We start from the raw sequence: 20,102 nt of genomic DNA on the forward strand, positions 1-20,102 counted from the left end.
TGACTAATGGTTTTAAGTTGCTTATTTTACCTACCAGCTCAGCTGGTGATTAAGTGTTGACTGAGTATCAATACAACTTAAATTATACATGTCCTCCAGGGTCCAGATAATTATAGTTGTTCAATCACCAGCTTTTTTTAAAAACAAAGGTTACATCAATGAATCACGGCTGAGTGAGCACTGGAAGCCACAGCACCTCTCAGGGGGCTTCTCAGGGCCGTGGGGACACAGCCTCCACGGCCCCCTGGCCAGGCCACGCCCCACAGCACCTGCGGCCAGCAGGCGCCAGGCACACCTCCAGCGGCTGTACCCGACTTCGGAGCAGGCGGGGAGTCCAGCGCCGGGTGCACATGGCCTCAGCCTCTACCCAGGGGTTGTTTCGGTCGAGAATTACTGCTTCATGGACGTATTATAGCACACAGACGAGTTATTATTTTAACACAGCCAGCGAGGACCCTATAACCTATTACTACTCTGTCCTGAGAGTCAAAATTAAAGGGACATGTTACACCAAACTGGATGTTTAGAAATAAAAACATACCACCTTAGCACTTCACACTCTGCCAGTGAGAAAAAGACAACCCCCCCCCCCAAAAAAAAAAAATCAATGATTTTTCAATCAATAAGTCCTCCCTTTCAGGAAATGAGTTTCTGTTTAAGAAGGTACGTTAATCTCAAATGTCAACACGCCCCGAACAACGGGGACAACGAGGCAGCAGGAACAAGGAGCAGTTCCATAGAACTGTCATAACCTGATGGCGAGGGACCCACGGATACACACTGAGTTCTCAGGGGGGAGGAGCACGCGAGGTCACCGCAGCGTGCGGCTCTGCAGAACGCTGAGCCGAAAACTTCAGAACTGCAGGCAACTTGAAAAATACAGTTTAGGGGGCAAATGAATTAGCGTACAATTTAGCACTCAGGATGAAATGCGTGGGTATCATTCTTAGCTCTTCGAAATCCTCAATGTGTTAAATTCTGACTTTACAGAGCTTAAGTCATTTTTTTATTAAAATAAATTTTGACAGTATAAAAAAAGGGGATAAACATAACTCTCAAAAATGAGACTTTATAGCATATAAAAATTCAATCCTAAGAACTCTCCCCCTCAGTTTGGAAAATTACCGACAGGCGATCGAACCAACTCCTGGGGGCAGGCGACCGCGCTCTGTGCACACACGGCCCCCCCCGCCCCAGGGGCCCGACGGGGCGCAAACACAGGGCGCTGGCCAGCCCAGCAGAGGCTCCTGACGCAGTGGGCACAGCGCAGCAGCCCCGTCGCAGGCAAACAGACAGAACTATAAACAGGAATCCACAGGAGTGTGAGTGAATAAATGAGCACGTGAGTGGTACAGGCTCACTAAAATAAAAATTCACAGTTTTACATGCAAAACTGTATTTCTGCCTACATTAACCCTGAAAATGAAATAATTCACGGGGAAATCTTAGGGTTTTCCTCCTGAGCACAGAGCGAGACCTAAGGGGACCCAGGCGGTGGGTCACCCGGCACGGACACCGGGCGCCGAGGAGCGGGAGCCGGGCGCGGGGAGGGCAGGCACGGGGGGACGCCCCCGGCGGGACAGCCCCGGGCACCGCTGGACAGGAAAAAGGAGTCTCATACTCAGGCACGGGCTGCAGGTGGAAAGGGCACAGGACCGGCGTGTTCTCGATCTGCGCGGGCGGCCTCCCCGAGCCGCGGCCCAGCTCCCCGGCATCGCAGGGGCCCCGGCAGGCGCTCGGGCCCCGGCAGGGCGGCTTCCGGGGCTGCGCTCTGAGCGGGGAGGGCTTCCCTGCCCTCTGCGGGTCGCCGCCTCCGGGGTTTGGAGCGTTCTGTATGGCACTGTCATTCCAAAAAAGGAAACAAAACCAGTCAAAAGTGGCAGAAACGTAGATCTTCAAAACCCACACACCAGCAATGCGCTCTGGGAATAACTGAATGCTGTCTGAAGGCTGACATATCACGTAGCTCAAGTTTCAAAAGCAAATCTCAGGTTACCAAAAAGAAAAAAGAAAAACCCCAAACACCGGGTAATTTAAACTTAGAGGTGAAAACCTAATTCTAAGTGCCCCAGGAAATTATTTTCACACACTTCTACAACAACTTAAGTAACTTTTAGCAAGTAACTACAATAGGTTTTGTCATCTAACACCTTAAAAGCAGCTCAGTCCTACTTTCAATCTCTAGGGAAAATGCGCTCGTGACGTATGACAAACCACAGCCTTACTGCCCGACTCTGGAGCACGTAAAAAAGTCTTCTCTTAGTCTGACCACGGTCCCGGAGCCCTTTTGAATGTAAGAGACGTGGTTCAGTGGGGCCTGGCCGTGCGGCTCAGTGGACTGAGCGCCAGCCTGCAAACCAAAGGGTCGCTGGTTCAATTCCTAGTCAGGGCACCTGCCTGGGTTGTGGGCCAGGGCCCCAATAAGGGGCGCGTGAGAGGAAACCGCACACCCGTGGTTCTCTCCTTCTCCCTCCCTTCCTCTAATAATCAATAACTAAAATATTAAAAAAAAAAAAAAAAAAAGACAGAAACGTAGTTCAGTGGAAGGAGAGCAGAGCTCCAGCGAGCTCCGTGCCCCAGCCACCAGGCGATGGCGACCCCGGGGCGCCCGCCTCTGCAGCCCGAGGCAGGGGCGCGACGATGCTCCCTCCGGGGGACGCGGGGGCTGCACTCCCGAGTCAGTCGCTAGAAAAAAGCAGGCTCTACACTCACTGCGGATTTCTACCAAAAACGGCAGCAAAAAAATACTCGTATGAAAATAACTTTAATTCAGGCTGAGTAAAACACAACACTTCGCCAACACATGAACCTGTCACCAGCTTCGCCTTCAGTGTTAGCCAGCCCTGCAGGGAGGGCCCTGGCGCGCGCTCGGTCCCCGTCCCGGGCCCACAGGTGCGGGGGGCCGGCCGTCAGCGCGCACGGCTGCTGCTACGCCGGGCGGGGAAGTACCATTTACTGAAGTCCACTTGTAGAGGATGGTCGACCACGAGGTCTGTCGGACAGGCGGGGTGGACTTTCTTAGGGTCTCCTCCAAGAGCCTTCACCGCCTCCCGCATGGCAGCGAAATCCACCATCGCCGGTATCCCGCTGAAAGGCAGAAACCACCGAATCTCAGTGCCGGCTGTTCTTTCACATACGCTCCAAAGTATTAACATGCATTTACTCATCTCTATACTTAAAAAGGATCCCTTCTTAGTTTGCATTCGTGTTTGATAATGGACTTGCTATCCAAAGTTAGATGTATCCTGGTGTCACGAGAGTAACATGCAATGCCATCCGAGAACTGGAATGCTCGGGGGTAGACGTGGCAGAAGCTGGTCTCAGGGCAGCAGCCCAGGGCGGCCTCTCTCCCGCCTTCAGGTGGGTGAGGCCCCGCCCCCAGCCATCCGTCGCTGCGCCTCCTCCCTACTCCAGGCTCCCCCAGACATGGGTCCCAGCGTCCCCAGCCAGCTACTCTTGGGGACTTCGCAGGGAACATGCGGCCGTGGTTACAGAGCAGCGACAGATGCAGGAAGAGCGGCAGGCAGATTCGGAGCCGAGGAGGACCAGCCAGGTGCACGCGGGGGTGGAGGGACGCTCCCCGCTGTCTCGCTGACCCCCACAGCTCCTTCCCAACCCAGCCGAAGGGCAACGCTCCTCACGGCCAACCCCGGACGCCCAGGCCGGGCAAAGTCTCCCCGGAAGCCTTGGCACTTTATTCTAAGTGCGACGGAAGCCAACCGGTCCGCAAGGGAACGATGCTGCTGTGATGACCATTTCATCTACCGTGACAAGCCCACGGGCCGCAAGTGGGGAAGCAGGGCTGCCAGCGACAAGAGGACTATGGCCGCCATGCAGGCAAGAGGGAGCGAGGCCAGCACAGGGACAGCGGTGGGGGAACGGACACACTTCAAAGGCCTGACGGAGCTGCTGGCGCACTGGGCTGCGTGTGAGGGGAAGCGAGGCATCGGAAGGAGCTCCCGGGCTCCATCCTAACCGGCGGGGGACCGCGGTGCCGGTTGCAGTGCTGGTCGCTGTGCCGGAGGCGGGGTGGCCAGGCCACCAGGCTTGATGGAAGCCCACCAGGCCTGTTGGCCAGCAGGAGACAAGCATGCAGTTCCACCAAAGCAGTCTGGGGTACACGGTACAAGAAACCAGGACCTAACTTTTAAAGAATGGCTTCCGTTTAGAAAGGGCAATTTTTTTAAGAATTTATAAACTCATCCTCAAAATGAAAACAAACAATGGGGCCAACCATCAGGGAATTTCCCAAAGGGAACACCCTGAGGGTCCCCTCGGGAGCGAGCGGTCTGCCACTCACGTGAAGTCTTGAAGGAGGACGCGGGCGGGGAAGAAGGGCACTTCCACATGGCTCTGCTTGCTTCCCCAGTCTAAGATGTTCAGGACATCTTCCTTCCTCACTAAAAAGCCGTCGCAATTTCTCACAGCAGCCTCCAGCAGGACCCGTATTGAGTAAGGCAGGACATCTGATTCAAGAGAAGACACCACGGTTAATAAGGAAGGTCAGAACTCTGTAGTATAAAGACTACGACAGCAGAAAGTTAAAGACACAGACGCACTATTTCCTCAATTTAAAAAAATTCCAGTGCAGTCAACAAGGGCAAACAGCAGTCCCAGTAACAGCAGGGTTCCTCTGACGCTGGCGTTCCCGCGTGTAAGCCGGGGCCCCAGGAAGGCCGGGACGAGACCTTCCCAGGAGGGTCGTGCTCATCGGGGCACGGGAGGGCCACCAGTGCAAACGAGCCTGCAGGGGGGACACAGAGAACCCGGAGAGCACAGACGACTGGGCTGAAATACAGCGACAAAGACACCCCTGGAAGGCTGGGAGTCTCAACCTTTTTCTTCCCGTGGCACGTGAACTAATTATTAAAATTCTGCGGCGCACCCAAAAATACATTATTTGGCGATGTGACAAAAACACAGGTGTGATTCTGATTCATTCACCCTGGACTGCTCCCGCGCTGGCCGCCTCACCACCCCGTTGACAGGCGAAGGGGACGCGGTCAGGGCCCTGGGCTGCTGTCCGGCGGGGCCTCTCCCACGGACCCTGCGGCGCAGCGTTTGAAAGGCACGGCTGTAGGGCAAGTATCGGCCACCCTGGGCAAACGTCGCAACCGATTTGAAAGAGCTCCACCAAAAATGATTAAGGTTTAAAAGTAAACCAGGGTGCTTCGGTACGCAAAATTCACCTCCTGACAACGCCCTTTTACTCCTGAAGACCAGTGTTAGAACCCCACAGAGAGACGGATTTCCGTATTCTCTACTTTCCAATCCCGTTAAACCCCCCCACCGGGGGCGACTGGGCCAGCCGAGGGGCTGCCTGCTCCCTGTGCGCCGCCGCGCTCACAGCGCGCTAGGCGTCGGTGGGGCACGGCGCCTGGACAGCGTGACGCGGGTCCCTGTCACTATTGCCCAGTGAGCGCATGACCTCACATGCACTATTAACTAGAAAGAACACTGAGAGGGTGAAGTGAAAATCTCAGTATCTAGTCCATGCTCCCTCAGCTGTACCTCCCCAGCAGGACGCACCCTAAAAACAAAAATATTCAGGCATTAACAGTGATGACGTAGTTTCGAAACTGTCATATATTACAGTTGTGAGTACACAAAAGTTTATTCTTTACTATTATTTATTAGTTACCTGTATGATTTTCCTTACCAACAACTGTTAAACCTACTATTGCCCCCCCCCGTATAATGAGGAGAAAGTAAAAAGTACTTCTGTCACTATGGCCTGGAACCAAGGCTTTTACGACTAAGATGCACAAGTACTAAATCGGAGTGGCTAAATGAAGGAAAAAAACTTACATTTTAGTTAGAATCATGGTTACAAATTCACAACTTATTTTCCTGCTCAAAACGCGGGCTTCCTAGCTGTGTTCCGTGCAAATGCCTAACACGACAACGCAGCGGCCACCGTCCCGTAACACCGCCGCGGTGGGCCGCTCAGGAGCGGGCACACACAGGGCGCGCGGGGACCGCCCCTGTCAGAAGCCAAATCACCCGAGACCGACGGGGACAGTCACGGATCGATGCAAGCGTCACCGTGAGTGATGACTGTCATTCGCTGAAATGTATCAAGTATAGGAAGAGCCCTTAGTTCACAATGATCCAGAAAACCCTTCATCGATCACGAATGGCAGTTGCTAGAGCAACTCATCACCCTGAAAACGGACAAACGGGGAGAGTCAATCACCAATCCTGTCTTTCCTGATTTCAGGTAACGACAGTGAAGAGAACACCCCTCCTTACTGAAGAGTCACAGCAGCAAGCGGAGAAGAAATGATGTCATCAGGCGATCCCAGCAGGCAGCCCCAATGACACAAGGGGCCGAGACCGCGACCCTGGGTGGGGGCTGAACCGTTAGAGGGGGACATGCGAAGGGTCCTCTGGCAGGTGGACAGGCCCAAACAACCACACCCACACAGCATCGCCAGCGTGGGACGGTGGCCCGCCCTTGCCTCTGGACGGAGCAGGGAACAGGGCAAAAAGAAACACACGCCTAAGTCGGCATGAGCTTCCCCAGCGCCAGCTCTGCTGTCCAGGGAGCAGGAAACGCGGGGATGGCGCAAGGGCCCCGTGAGGCCATGGGGAAGCCGTCAGCCGCCGCCGCTCCAGCGCCCGCTGCCTTCGCCAACAACGGGATGGACAGGGCGCGAGGAGGGATCGTGCAGACTCGTAAGAGCCTTACGAGGCGTAGCAGGCGAACGCTCCGTGTGACCCTGTTTGGACACAGCCACCAAACCAGCTGTGAAATACAGTTTTGAGACAACCAGAGAGAGACAAATATGGACTTTTATATCATACTACGGAATTACTGTTCATTTTGTTAGGTATAAAAACGGTAATGAGAGTATGGATTTTTTTTTTTTAAGTCTTTCAAATATCAGGAACGTATACTGAACTATATTTACAGATTTACAAATGGGATTTGTGAAACAAAAGACGGGCAACATGTTGGTAACTGGCTGACAAGTACACGGTGGGTTACTGTACTACTGTCTCCCTACCTTCATCCTCGAAAGGTCCCACACACAAATTAAACATGAATGAAGTTGTGAGTAAAGAGAATAAAGACCTTAATCAGAGACACGAGACGCAAAGCCTGCACTCGCTATTTATCCACCCAAAGGCCTGACCCTCGGGAGCTGTGCCGCGTCCCCCTGTGCCACGGGGGGGCCAAGCCTAACGGGGTGGGGAGGGACCCTGCCTCCTCACTGCTCACTCCTCACTCCTCGGGCCTGCCAGCGCCCTCAGGCCTCCCGGGACGCACGGCAGGCACCGGCATGTTAACGTCCGCTCTTCCCTCAGAGGCATAATGAAGTCTTCAAAACCTAAAGACATTACAGGAGTAAAACATTTTTAATAGAACATTTGGAAATAATGAGAAGGAATATCCAAAAAGTAAATACACAAGACTGATTTTATATTTGATTGACTATTCTGGGAAAACAATTCAGGAATATTTTTTGTTGAGTATCTTCATAAAAAGCATTTCATCAGATTGCTGGTAAAATATGGGAACACAGACACCAGCCGATCATCTCTGCTCCCTCCCGAGGCCACTCACATAGCAACAAGCAAGTAAAGCTATGCACCTGCAGGAACAGACACAGAGAAGCAAAACTAACACCATTCTGGAACCAGCACCTGGATGACCGGTCAGGGGCTGAGCCGAACACGGAACGGCGACCAGAAGCAACGACCAGGAACCAGGATGCCCGGAGTTTCCAGAGAGGAGAGGGAGAAGCTAGGCAGCAAGGGAGCAGAGCCTTCAAAATTCTAAGTGCAAGTATGTCCAACCTAGACATTCGTAACCAAACTATCGATCAATCCCAGGCAGCCACTGGAGGAAATGTTCTATAAGATAAGCAGACAAGCAGGTGAACAGAGACTGGAAACCAGGCAGCGAGGTCCCCGTCTAACACGAGAGCTGGGGGCTCCTCCAAGACGCGCCATGCGCCAGGCCCGGGGCCGGGGTTGGGAACGAGGGGTCTGCAACCAGGGCCAGATGGGGCGCTGCCGGGAGAAGGGAAATGTGAATCGATAGATTACCTGATCATACCCGGAGGGTTTCTTTCTTTCTGGGATGAATTATTGATAAGGACATAGAAAACTAGGCAAACAAAAAAGACAGTCGTTAATTCCAAGAAAAAAAAACCCAGTTGTAAGACAAACGAGATGCAATCACCAACTACATGGCCTGGCTGAGAATGTCAGCGCATCACAGCATCAGCGCCGGACGCCGCCTTAACCAAAAATCTCGGGGACCGTGCCCGGGAGAGGAAGGTGGGGGCACGCACAGGCAAAGCAGAGCACCAAGTCCTCACTTCCCACAGAGGGAAGGGTGTCTGAAACCGAAAACTCAAGACGCAGCTGTATAAACTACTGTTTAATAACAGAGAGGAAATTACCAAAAGAAACAGGCAACAGAACTGAAAACAGTATTCTCTGCAGAGTTGAAATTGGGGTTGGGCAAAGAACTATTGTTTTGGCAACAATGTTAGTGGCTTTTAACTCATTTGAAAAATAATTAACTATTAAATTAAAAAGCAATCCCAAGAAAAAAGTGAATCGCAGATGTTAGCAAACATGTGTGTTTCCGAAGCACTAACGTACACGTCTGCCACTTCCTGCCTCCGGCGAGCAAAGGCCTCTCTGCGGGAACCCTCCCCTCGGACCAGGACCCCGCGCCGCGCCCCGTTCGTGGCCTGCACCCGCCGCCGCCGCCCCGGCACTCGCGCTCCCGTGGCTCCGCACTGTGGACCCGCGGCCTGCGAGACCAGGGAGGGGCGGGGACCGCCGTGGGGCTGGCTGCCCAGGCGGGGCCTCAGGAGCACCCTCGCTGGGAAGGGGCCCAGCACCTGTCAGGAAGAGCCTCCGGCACCGCGAGCGCCACGCCCGCCTGGCCAGGCCGCCTCCGGGCCTGACCTCCAGCCCTGGGGGCCTTCGGATGCCGGCGGCCCAACCCCCCGCCCTCCCGGTGCCCACAGCACCACTGCGGGCCCCTCACCCCGGCCTGTCCCGCAGCCAGGCCTGTCCCGCAGCCAAGACCGGCGAACTGTCTGCTGGCAGCGGGCTGAGCCACGCCTCCTGCTGAGGTGGAAGCCCCCAGCTGCGCCCTGCCTGGGGTCCCGCCCTGCCCCGGGGGCCGCGCCACTCACTCCCATCTCACCGCCACGGTCCCGTCACCCGGGGGGCCACGCGCCAGGGTTCCTGCGGACGCCTGCCACCGCGACAGCACCCAACCCGGGACAGGCCATGCTGCTTCCAATGTGCTCATGCTTACGACAAAGGTTCATTTATAAGTTGGGCAATTTCACAGATAGAGGTTCACTCTTCCCCTAGATCTGAGCAACCTCAACACGTGAGTGTTTCTTTGCTGAAGCTGAACTCTGTCGCCTTTCCTGCGAAGGAGGAGCTTGGGGGCTCCTCGGCAGCACCGCCCCACCGCGCGCACCCCTGGGCCTGCGCTCTGAGACGGCCGTGAGGTGAGGCGCCCGCCAACCCGAGGGCCGAGGCAACCCCTCAGGGGCTGCCGGGCGCGGGCAGCACGGCGGGGAGTCGCTGAACAGAGGACGGGCTCCCGCAACGTCGCCCCAAACTCAGGAATCTTTCATGCCCGGAATTTCCTCTTTAGTATTTTGCATCCACAACTGAATGTGGATCACCAAAACCGCACATCCCGGGGGGCTGCCGTGCCCTCCCGTCAGGGAGCCAGCGCTTACACGGAGTCCCCTGCTGGTCCCGTGACGGAGCTGGGACTGCGGCACCCAAAGCGCCGCACTTAACACAACCCCCACTCCCGTCCGTCCGCAGGCCGTGCACCTCCTTCAACACAAAGGCGCTACCGGAGCCACCTTCCATCTCCTGGGAACACCCGCGTGCGAGTGCTCGACAAATGTGAACGGAGGGAGCCACTCCGTGCCTTGGAGAGATGCTTGTGCCAAACAGAAAACAGGACTGGATTAATTCTGCCTCTCCTAACCAGGAATTTCTAGAATCCCAAGAATCCAGAAAGCTAATCCTCTAACAATAGATAATCAGAAAGGCATGTGGGAGCCAGGAGAGCTGGTAACTTAAAACTGGAGAAGTATGATAATCTGTGTTATCACACTCCAGCCGGGCTGATCACCAGAGGCCCTTCCGTGCGGCGCGCGGGCGGGGGGAGGGGCAGCAGGGGGCTGAGGCCCCCGACCGGACGCGGGGCTGGCTGGGCCTCCAGACTGAGCCCGGCCCTTCCAGACTAACCGCTGCTGCTGCGCTTAGGTGACGGGGCTGTCCGGGCAGAGGTCACAGACGCTGGCCCGGTGACATGCTGTTTGCACAAGTGCCTTAACACTGAACTGCCAGCAGGGAACCACCTCACAGCCCCGCCCTCGCACTCTGCGGGAGCTGAGCAGCAGCTGCCCTCCTCCCACCAGAGCTGCAACAGGGCCGCCTCCTGGGGCTGCCTCCTGGCTCGTGGGCACCCCCGCCCTGCCCCTCAGTCTGGTACGCAGCCGGCAGCCCCCGGGGGGCAGGTTTTCCGAGCCGAGGCTCCGGAACCAGAGTTTCTTCAAGCTTCTGCCCTGGCGCTGAGGACGCAATGGCACCGGTGGTGGGGCCTTGCCAAGGGGACCACGGAGCTCGTCCTACGGTGGGCACGGCGACCAGTCAGGAAGCACAGGCGCTTCGACCGCGGCCGCTATTAATCTGGGGGAGAGAATGATATTAAGTGGGAGAAACTGGCCTAAAATCAGGAGATAGGAGTCTAAGAACAAATTCCTCACTTTGAAGATAGGACTTTGGGAAAATTACTTAAGAGCCTTGGACTCCTTTTCCTCGTCTGTACTAAGTGAAGATAAGACTGTCTTCCCTATCACAGAGCAATGCCATGAAGACAGAGATCATATAAAAGGGTCTGGGGAAATTCCAGATGAAGAAATCACCCACAGGTGGCATCAGCAGTAACAGCAGGCAGGCAAGCGGCTTTAGAGAAACGGAACCAGATAGAGAACCGCACCAGAGGGGGGCGGGGCAGCACCAGACTCCAGGCCGGAGGCCCCGGGAGCAGCACCCGAGGGCCCTGCTCTGCCCAGGAACCCGGAGACCAGACACGACACTGTCCTGGAGGCCCTGGTGACAGGGTGGCTCCGAGCACGCCCGCCAGGACCAGGCTGCGCAGCCCTGATTCCCAAATAAGATCCACCTTTAAAAGACCCCCCCCCCCCCCCCCCGCAAGAGAGTCTAAGGCGGCAGAGAAAGAGGTAACAGACTCCTGCTTAGGATTTTTTTTTCCATTCACTGACCAAAAAAAAAAACCCAGAGGAAACAGGAAAAGAGTATCAATATGGCTGATGAAGGTGCAGACACTCTTCTCACGCATCCTGGCAGGCATTCGACCCGGCGCTGTCTGCTCCCATGGAGCCTGTCCAAACTGCTCCCAGGGAGAGCACAGGCCCCGGGTCCCGCCAGCTCCCTGGCTACAGCGCTGAGGCAGGACCGAGCCCTCGGCAGGTCAGTGCCCACCTGCCTGGCGAGGACAGACACGCTGGGACCGTCAGATCCGTCACTCCAGCACCTGCATCGGCACACAGCCCGCACCGCAAAGGTGCTGGAGCCAGGCTGAGGGCCCAGCTGCTGTAAAGGGCCCCGCACAGAGCTGGGAGGCAGAGGCCCGTCTGCCATGAAGTAGAGGGAGGGAAGGGGGTGAAGGCGGGGGGATCTGAAGCCCCAAGAGAAAAAATAAGGAGCTTCCTAAATCCTGGCCCACAACCCTTTTTCTTAAGATCCAGTCCCACATTTCATTGGCCTGGGAGTTTTGCACCACACAATGAATCTGTCTTCACTTGATGTAGTGGGCGTCCCTTCTTCACTATCGAAAGGCCTAACCTGGAACAAAAATTGTCCACAAAAGCCGAGTTAAGACCAACCGCCCCCAGACAAAGGCGGCGGCTGGGGAGCGCATGGCAGCACATGGAGCAGGATCGTGCTACCAAGTCAGGGAGCACGTGCAAACATCACGAGCCACTTCGCTGCTTGCCCGACCCTCACCCAGCCCTCTCCCGGGCACAGGGCAGAGACCAGACGGGAAAACTCGGGCTCGTGCCCACGTTCCAGCAAGATGGCTGGACCAGCAACGGACACCGGATGGGCCCAGCCACGCCGGGCTCACACCGCAGCTGAAGGCGTCCTCCAGGGGTGCAGCCCTAACGGGCTGGTGAACCCCGCACAGCACACAAGAACGGCGGGCAATGGCCGTGCCAGACGCGGTCCGGAGAGAGGGAGCACAGTGCACTGCAGGCGGAAGGGTGGAGAGCTGACGTCCAAAAGGAAAGACGACCACGGAACCTTCCAGGGACAAGCAGGCAGACTCCGGTTAGAAAGTCTGGTTCCCACGAGGCTTCACTGTGCTTTCTTCCTGTCCTTGGATGTGAAAACTGCAACAACATCTTCTTTACAAGGGTGCTAAGTTAAGTGAGTTTTTGTTCCTTATATTCAAGAGTAAAGACGGGACCAGATAATATACGTAAAGTAAAAGTGTAAGAACAAAAGCATTTGTTGGGGAAGGAGGAAACAGCACACTTTCAATCCAAAAACTCTATATAATAAGCTTACATCAAAATGTAAATACTACACACGCACAGCAGCTGTGCTTAGAAATAGAAAGAAGTTGGTAACATCCTCAGTATTCAAAGACTGCTAACCAAACCCAGACACACTCACACAGGCAGCCCCATGTGGCAGTGGGAAGCCAAGAGTCTCCTTTCCCAGAACTACCCTCCGACTCGGAAACCAAGGAACGCCTGTATTCAGTGGCACAGAAAGATGTTCACGATGTGTTAAGTAAAAAAGGCTGTATACGACATGTACTGCATTTGTGTTACAACAGGACATTTACGTGCATTCGCACGTATTCATACATGCGCACGATGAGCCAGTTTCTGCGCTTTCTGTAATGTTCTTTTCATGATCCTCAACCCCAATCTAATGTTTTATAATATTTATTTATTTCGGGGATGGGGGGAAACATCAACATGCGGGAGAAACATCCATGTGTGGCTGCCTCTCGTGCGCCCCTACTGGGGACCTGGCCCGCAACCCAGGCCTGTGCCCCGACTGGGAATCGAACCGGCGACTTTTCGGTTCACAGGCCGGCACTCAATCCACTGAGCCACACCAGCCATGGCTAATTTCTTACAAAGTATAAGAACTTTCCTAAAAAATTAAATAACAGATTTTCTTTCAGATTTGGAAAGCCAAGTCCTGGCTGTGCTGCAGAACTAACCAGTCCCGTGGTTAAAAGCACAGGCAATTAGGGAGGAAAACGAAAGGGTGAGTGAGAGGACCGAAGTGAAGAGGGGCTGAGACAGGGCCGGCCGAGGGCCCGCTGCCCCCACAGCCACTGCGGGACCTGTCACCAGAGCAGGCCCCGCCCCCCGCTGGCCCCCTCCCTCGGCAGGTCTGTGCTTTGTGCTGATCGGCCTCGTTCCCGGGGGCTGGCTTCCTCCACAGCCCTCTGTGACATCAACTCCAGCCCCAGCTCCTTCGGAAAAGTATCTTTTACCAGGTGACAGGGATTTCTTCCCTCCTTGGAATGAGGTATGTTTTCACATTCAAAGATCTTCTTGAAAGAATCACTCACAATCTCTAAGGTCCTCACCGGTCCCTGGAGTGCCAGACAGGCCGCTCCAGATCACTGACGAGATCGCCGATTTGGTGAACTGGCTGTTTCTTTAGGCAACAGAATTCTAAGGCAAGGATGTTGTAAGATACTCCAAAACATCTAAATTGTCTGTCACAATGTATAAGAAAATACTGCTTGTGGCAGTCTCGAATATTCGAGGCCAATAAAATATAAAAAAAAAAAATTCACAAAGCCACCCTCCAAAGTTGACTGTCATATATTTGGCATTTATCTCTTCCAGTAGTTTTTAAAAGCCTGACAATAATCATCACTCTTCCCACAGGTCTTCCCTTCAGTGGCCTGGTTGAAAACGTCACTCGATTGTCAATAAAGTCAAGACTCCCATCCAATACCCTGGGTTCAGCCAAGTTCACTCTTCTGAAACCTCTGTCAAAGGTCCGACCCGGGTCAGGTGCCCGCAGAGGTCAGCGGGCAGCGCCGGCGCCCGGCCAGGCACGCCCTGCTGAGCGCTCCCAGTCAAAGGATGGCAATAAAGAACTGCGGACATTATTACGTAAAAAATTAAAATGTACCATTGACTGCTGTAGAATGTCAACAAGTTTTTTTTTTTTAACTGCATTAGTAGTTTCTTTAGGTTAAGAATCACTGCCTCATGACCTTCGATTTTTACATGAGAAGGTATAAGCTCACATCTTTCTCAAACAAAAGTTGTCCCGTGAGGAGTTTTTAAAATGTTAGAGAGAAGTGCAATTGTACCTGTTACAACACTGTGGAAATAGATTTCAAATTTCTTCAGCTCCGCTTGACAAATGCATTTTTATTATTAGAAATTAAATAAACCCAAGAAAACGTAGGCAACATTACCATACTTGGGGCCTCCCAGTTTAGGTACATTGAAGAACTTCTTGCCTGAACTGTCATTCAATGCTTCAATAAGGTACTCAAAGGTGTATCCTGGGGGAAAAAAAATTACACTGTCATTAAACAGTTGTAAAGTACATTATTCAAAGTAAAAAACCCCTGGGAATCAACTTTGTCCAACAGAATTTTCTGCGATGATAAAAATGTTCTCTTATTTGCCCTGTCCAATTAGCCACATGTGGCTACTGAGCTCTTGAAAGGTGGCTACAACGACTGAGCAACCGAATTTTTATTTAATTTTCATTAATTTTAATTTAAGTAGTCACATGGGGCTGGTGTCCACGGCATTGGACAATCCGGCTCTCAACCATCACTCTTGTCAAGTGCAAACTGGTAACACAACTGCTGGAATGTGTTAACAAAGGACACCTGGAGATGAGAATAATTTAAACGAGGCACAGAGATGTTGAGGGAAGACACGTCCTGGATGTTTCGTAGGGACGGACGCAGCCGTTTGAAAACGGCACAGTTACGTTGGAAGGACTAATTAAAGAAAGAGTCGAAAGACAAGATTTTGACAGAGCGTTTAACAACGTGGACAACCAAACCCAACCGAACACCTATCAGGTAAACACCTCAATAGGTGCTGATAGGAATAAAAGGGCAGATTCTCCCTAAATGAGACGTGTCTTCCAGGTTTTGCACAAACTGAGGCTGAACCACACAGCGTGGGACCTCGGGGTCCGGATGCGCTCGGGGAGGGGCGCGGGGGCCTCGACGGAAGGCACCCTCCGGTCCTTTGTGCGGGCCCTCGGCCCGCGACGCAGACGCGCAGAGCCGAGCCCGCAGCGCCTTCCGCTCCGTCCGGACGGGGCAGAGCCGGGGACGCGGAGGCGGCCCCGGGCTGTCCCACCGGCACCCGGCCTCGACCGCCTCCCACTCCGCTCCCGGGGCGAGGAGGCGGGGAGGGACACGGAGACCCGCCCCCGCCCCACCGTCTAACAAGCGGGCCTCCCCGACTCTCAAGCGGGCAAGAGCCGGCGGGGGCCAGGCGGCTGTGGGCCGGGCGCTGAGTGGGTCCGGCGGGCAGGCCCCGAGAGCGACCGGAGCCCGAGGCCCGCGCGCCGACCGGGTGACTCCAGGCGCGACACGTAGGGACCCGGTGCCGGACCGCGCGCCTGCAGCTGCCAGACCCGAGGTGGCGGACGGCACTGACCTGCGCTTGGCTCGTCCATCTCCGGAGACCATATTAGCCCGCAGGAATGGTCTGCGGGGAAGAAGGGGAGGCCGGCCGGGGAAGGGGAGGAAGGCGGCCGACTGGGACGGGAGGAAGGAAGGGAGCAGTCTCGCGCAAACACCGCGAGAGCCGCAGAGCCAGTCCGATTCCGTGCTCGCGATATTTGCCGCCCAGCTCTCGCGAGATCTCCTGACGAGGAAACAAAGAAAGAGGGGGGCGGAGCTAAGGGGAAGGCGTTTTTCTCGCGCGATCCTCACGTTGGGAGGCACCGCTGTGGATGTTCTCAGCGTGGCCCGCTTCGCGATCCGTTACTCATTGCGGCCCCGGGTGACCAGTTGGGGCTGAGGTCTGCGGGGTGCATCGGGCGGAGACGAGGCTCCTCGCCTCCCTTGGTGATGGTCCGGGTTCGCCTGCGTTGCAGCCTGTCCATCTCTCCTGCCTGCTTGTTCCCAGTGGCGGTCACCAGGCTTCCGACTCCGTCGCCTTCTCTCCGGCGGGCAGCCCCGGCCCTTCCTCCACTCGCTCTGTCCCCTCGTAGAGGAACACCCTTCCGTCAAACCAGACCCCCGGTGTTCTGTGCCTGCCCCTAAGGGCTTGCCGCCTCAGCTTCCCACCAGCTTGGTGTGCCGGGTAGTGATGCACCCGGGGCTCTGGCTTCTCCCGGTTTCCCTGGCCCTTCAGCCGTGAATTCTTCACCTTGGGGCTCCTAAGAACAGGAAAATCACGGAACCACAGTGCGATGATCAAAAATCTGGAAACTTAACATTGCTGTACTAATACTATCTAATTTATAATCTATATTCAAATTTTGCCAGTTGTCGCAATCTTGTCCTTAATAGAAATTCTCCCCCCCCCATCTGGGATCGAATTCAGGGTCGATCACTGCGTTGGCGACCGTGCCTCTTTAGGAGACTAAAAGGCAAGCCCTACGCCCTATGTTTCCTTTTATGACATGGACAATTTTTGAAGGGTACCGACCTGTGTATGTGCAGCATGCCCTGTAGATTGGGCTGGCCTGATTGTTTCTTCGGGATTGAATTTAGATGGTGTGCTTCTGGCAGAACGCTACTTCAATGATGTGTCCTTTTTAGTGCATCATGTCTGGCGACACGGGATTTCACTTAGTTCCCTTTCGGTAACAGCCATCTCTATAATCTAAAATCAGAGCAGGGTTTTCAGGCCTGAGTCTGTGGGATTCTAGAGCCCACGTTCTCACCATGCACAGCTTTGCCTCAGGTATTACGAAGGGTGGGGCGGAGGTGCCTACACCTTTCTAAATCTCAGGATAGCCTCTCAATAAACTAAGCCCAGAGCGCTACCATATTTTTCCACTATATTTTTTTTAAATCCCATCCAAGGATATGTTTACTGATTTGAGAGAGAGAAAGGGAGAAAGAGAGACATCGATCAGCTGTCTCCCGGTTGCACCCTGACAGTGATCAAACCCACAACCTAGGTATGTGCCATGACCAGGAATCGAACTCTCAACCCTTTGGTGTATGGGATGGATGATGCTCCAACCAAGTAACTCATCCAGCAAGAGCCAGTCTACGTTTTAATTCTACACAAGGCAACCCTGTTTGATTTTTGATAGTTCCCAAATAAATGCCATATCTTGAAAAATTAAAACCATGATAAACAAAGACAGCTGCCATTCCACGGGAGCTACTGCTGAGCTTGGTTACAGGTGAAGTGAGGACAGTCGGCTGCCGGCCCTCAGCACGTGACGTCAAAGCGAACCATTGTACACACACAGCCCGTAACCATGTGTTGTACCGATCTGGTCACATGGAATGTGGTAGGAGGTTTTTCCTTTTAGCAGCTAAGAATACACCCCACTTTAAAAGTTTTTGGAAACTCGCTGAAATCCCAGTTTTTTGCCAGCAGTTTAGGTTAAGAAGCTCAGTGCGGGCTTGCAGTGCAGAAGAATATCCCTGGAATTGTGTATGAGAAGACAGAGAAGAAATAGAAACACTCTCATTCCTCAGACCCCCATTTCCTTTCCTAAGGGGAAAAGAATGACCCTGAGGTCAAAAGAATGAGCTGAGCGGGGATGGGAGTCCAGGTTCCAGCCCCGCGTCCCTTCTGGGGATGTCAGCAGCGGCCTGGTCTCCAGGAGTGGAACCCTTGGGGACAACCTGTCTGTTCCCAGCTCTTCAGAGCTGGTTTGCATCAGAGCCCTGGTTAGTGCCCAGAAACTTCACGGTGAAGTTTGGAGGTACAGCTTGGGCTGCTATCGGGGAAGCAGCCTCTGGGGGGCAGCCGTGCGGAGCAGTGTCCCTCTGTCTGTCCCAGTGACATAGACAGAGAAGGAGTGTGGGACCTTGCTAGTATAGTTCCAGAGACACTAAGGGAAAAATAAGGGAATGACATTCCCCATTGGGCCCTCAAATGTGGCAATAAAAACAAGACACCCAGATGGCCCTTTCAAAGCCACCATCCCGCAAGGCTTGACCAGTTCCACAAGAGCTCGCCCCACTCAGGACGCTGCGCAACTCCTCTGAGAAGGGCCGTCGGGCACTGGCTGGGCAGCAGGGTCAGGCTTGAGGGCCAGCACTGTCTTCTAAACGGAGGCCAGTCTTCTAAAGCTCATAACGTTAAAGCCTCACATCACAAGTGCCCGGGGCCTTCCGAAGACTTCGTCTCCTGCCGAGAAGATACATCACCCTGATCTGACTGAGCACTGGGCTGGGCTCAACGTAGCGGCAAAGGGAACCGTTCCAAGAGAACCCAGCCCAGGTAGGGTCTGCTCAGGACGCCTCAGGGGTCCTTTCTGGTCTGCAGCGGCTGGACCACCAGCCACTACGTTTCTGAGACTCCCTTGCAGGTCCGGACCTGGTTTCTTTCTTGCTGGTCAAATGCACGCATGTGACACCGTGACTCAGCGCGGAACTGTGGGCAGAAAGCAGCAGGCCATGGGCACCCATCTGCCAGCAGAACGGGGTGGCGGGGACAGCCCCTGATCGTCACCCTTGGCAGCCCAGTTCTGCAGGGGAGCTTGTGAACCCTTCCCCTCAGCTCAGTCCGGAGAGAGTCCCGGTGGTTCCTTACGTTCCGCACCCCTCTCTGCTTTGGCCAGGGCTGTGGTGCAGGGGATGGACTCACGACTGGCTCGTTTAAGCAGAAAATGACTCTCTATGGGGTATGAAAGGGCTTCCATAGTTAATGGGGAGCTGAGGGCACCCCCCCCCCGTAGGTTGAGGCTGCATGGGACACTCCCAGAGGCCTCGAGGGAGCTGTCCCCGCATCTGTGCTGTGGTGGCAACGGGCTCCGCAACAATGCCACTACAAGTGGAGGCCTGCCTGTCGACGAAGCCATGCCAATCGGGCCGCCGCCGGGGCCAAAAACCCCAGGCCCTGCGGCAGCTCCAGAGTCTCTGCTGCGGTCATTCCCAGGGATGCCGCGCGCTGCCTCCCTGCTGCTCCTCACGCTGGCGACCGGACACTGGAAGTCCTGCAGCGGCCGCCGAGAATCCACAGGCCCGGCAGAGTCGGGGCTGCCCCTTACCCGCACCCCTGGGCAAGCCTGTCGGAGGCGGGCTGCCGGCGGGTCCGGGGAACACAGGCATCAGCGGCCCAGCCTCTGGGAGGAGGCGGAGTCGGAGCTCAGTGCCAGTCCGCCGTCAAGACTTTTCTGTGAACACTGAGTGGACTAGACCCAGATGTCAACAACCAAGAACCTGGCCAGCACAGGTTCTGTGTCTGTGTGAGGTCACTCGTGACGTCCAGAAGGTGCCTGCTCCACATGTGACAGTCTGACTAGGGAAAGGGGGTTTTGTTTGCTTTTTTGTTTTCATGGAGCTGAAACCAGTCCCAGCTTTGCTTCCTAGGACCATTTACCTGCCCTCCCGAGATCTAAGGCCGGCGATGATGATGTTCCCCCAACTGTGCAACACCAGCCCCCCGATGACCGAAGGGGGCTGAGCCCGCGTTCAGAGAGCCACGTCCCCGCTGCGGTCCCCACTTCCTCCCCCCACTTCTCGGCACCCTGGACGCCCCCAGCAGAGCCCACGCGCCCCGTCCGACGGCACACGCAGCCACCGCCGCTGTCAAGGCGCACTGTCCCCCGAGAGACAGCCGGCCTCCAACTTTTACAAGGGAACCAAGTCCATGTGCTGGGACAGGGCGTGGGATTGAAGAGATGGCAGGACATCCCTGAGGGGACAATGTGTTCATGGCAGCGAAGCAAATCCACTGCCACTGGCAGCTCCCAGGCTCCTGAGAGGCTGAGAAACCAATTAATTCGAAACACATTGTGTACAGTGTGCTAAATTGGTCACCAGAGGGAGTTTATATATAACGGGATCTCTGGCCAGACCGTCATTACAGCAGCTTGTACTTGCGGAGGTTTCTTCCTTCTCACCTCCCCAGTGC

At 54.9% G+C, this 20,102-nt stretch overlaps 1 protein-coding gene across 1 annotated transcript in view; it reads right to left on the reverse strand.

The window, feature by feature from the left end:
• The window catches only part of IREB2 (iron responsive element binding protein 2), a 35,448-nt gene extending 19,612 nt beyond the window's left edge, over positions 1 to 15,836 (reverse strand). The window contains exons 1-5 of the mRNA XM_054588796.1: positions 15,708 to 15,836; positions 14,495 to 14,584; positions 4,301 to 4,466; positions 2,950 to 3,087; positions 1,622 to 1,840 (exon numbers count right to left, since the gene is read on the reverse strand). Of these exons, the coding sequence (XP_054444771.1) occupies positions 1,622 to 1,840; positions 2,950 to 3,087; positions 4,301 to 4,466; positions 14,495 to 14,584; positions 15,708 to 15,726 (632 nt within the window). The 5' untranslated portion in view covers positions 15,727 to 15,836. The remainder of the gene's footprint in view (positions 1 to 1,621; positions 1,841 to 2,949; positions 3,088 to 4,300; positions 4,467 to 14,494; positions 14,585 to 15,707) is intronic.
• Positions 15,837 to 20,102: the final 4,266 nt, after the last annotated feature.

This window comes from Pteronotus mesoamericanus, unplaced genomic scaffold, assembly GCF_021234165.1.
Source record: "Pteronotus mesoamericanus isolate MK-2021 breed Mesoamerican mustached bat unplaced genomic scaffold, CSHL_Meso_final contig_1242, whole genome shotgun sequence".
Lineage (NCBI taxonomy): Eukaryota > Metazoa > Chordata > Mammalia > Chiroptera > Mormoopidae > Pteronotus > Pteronotus mesoamericanus.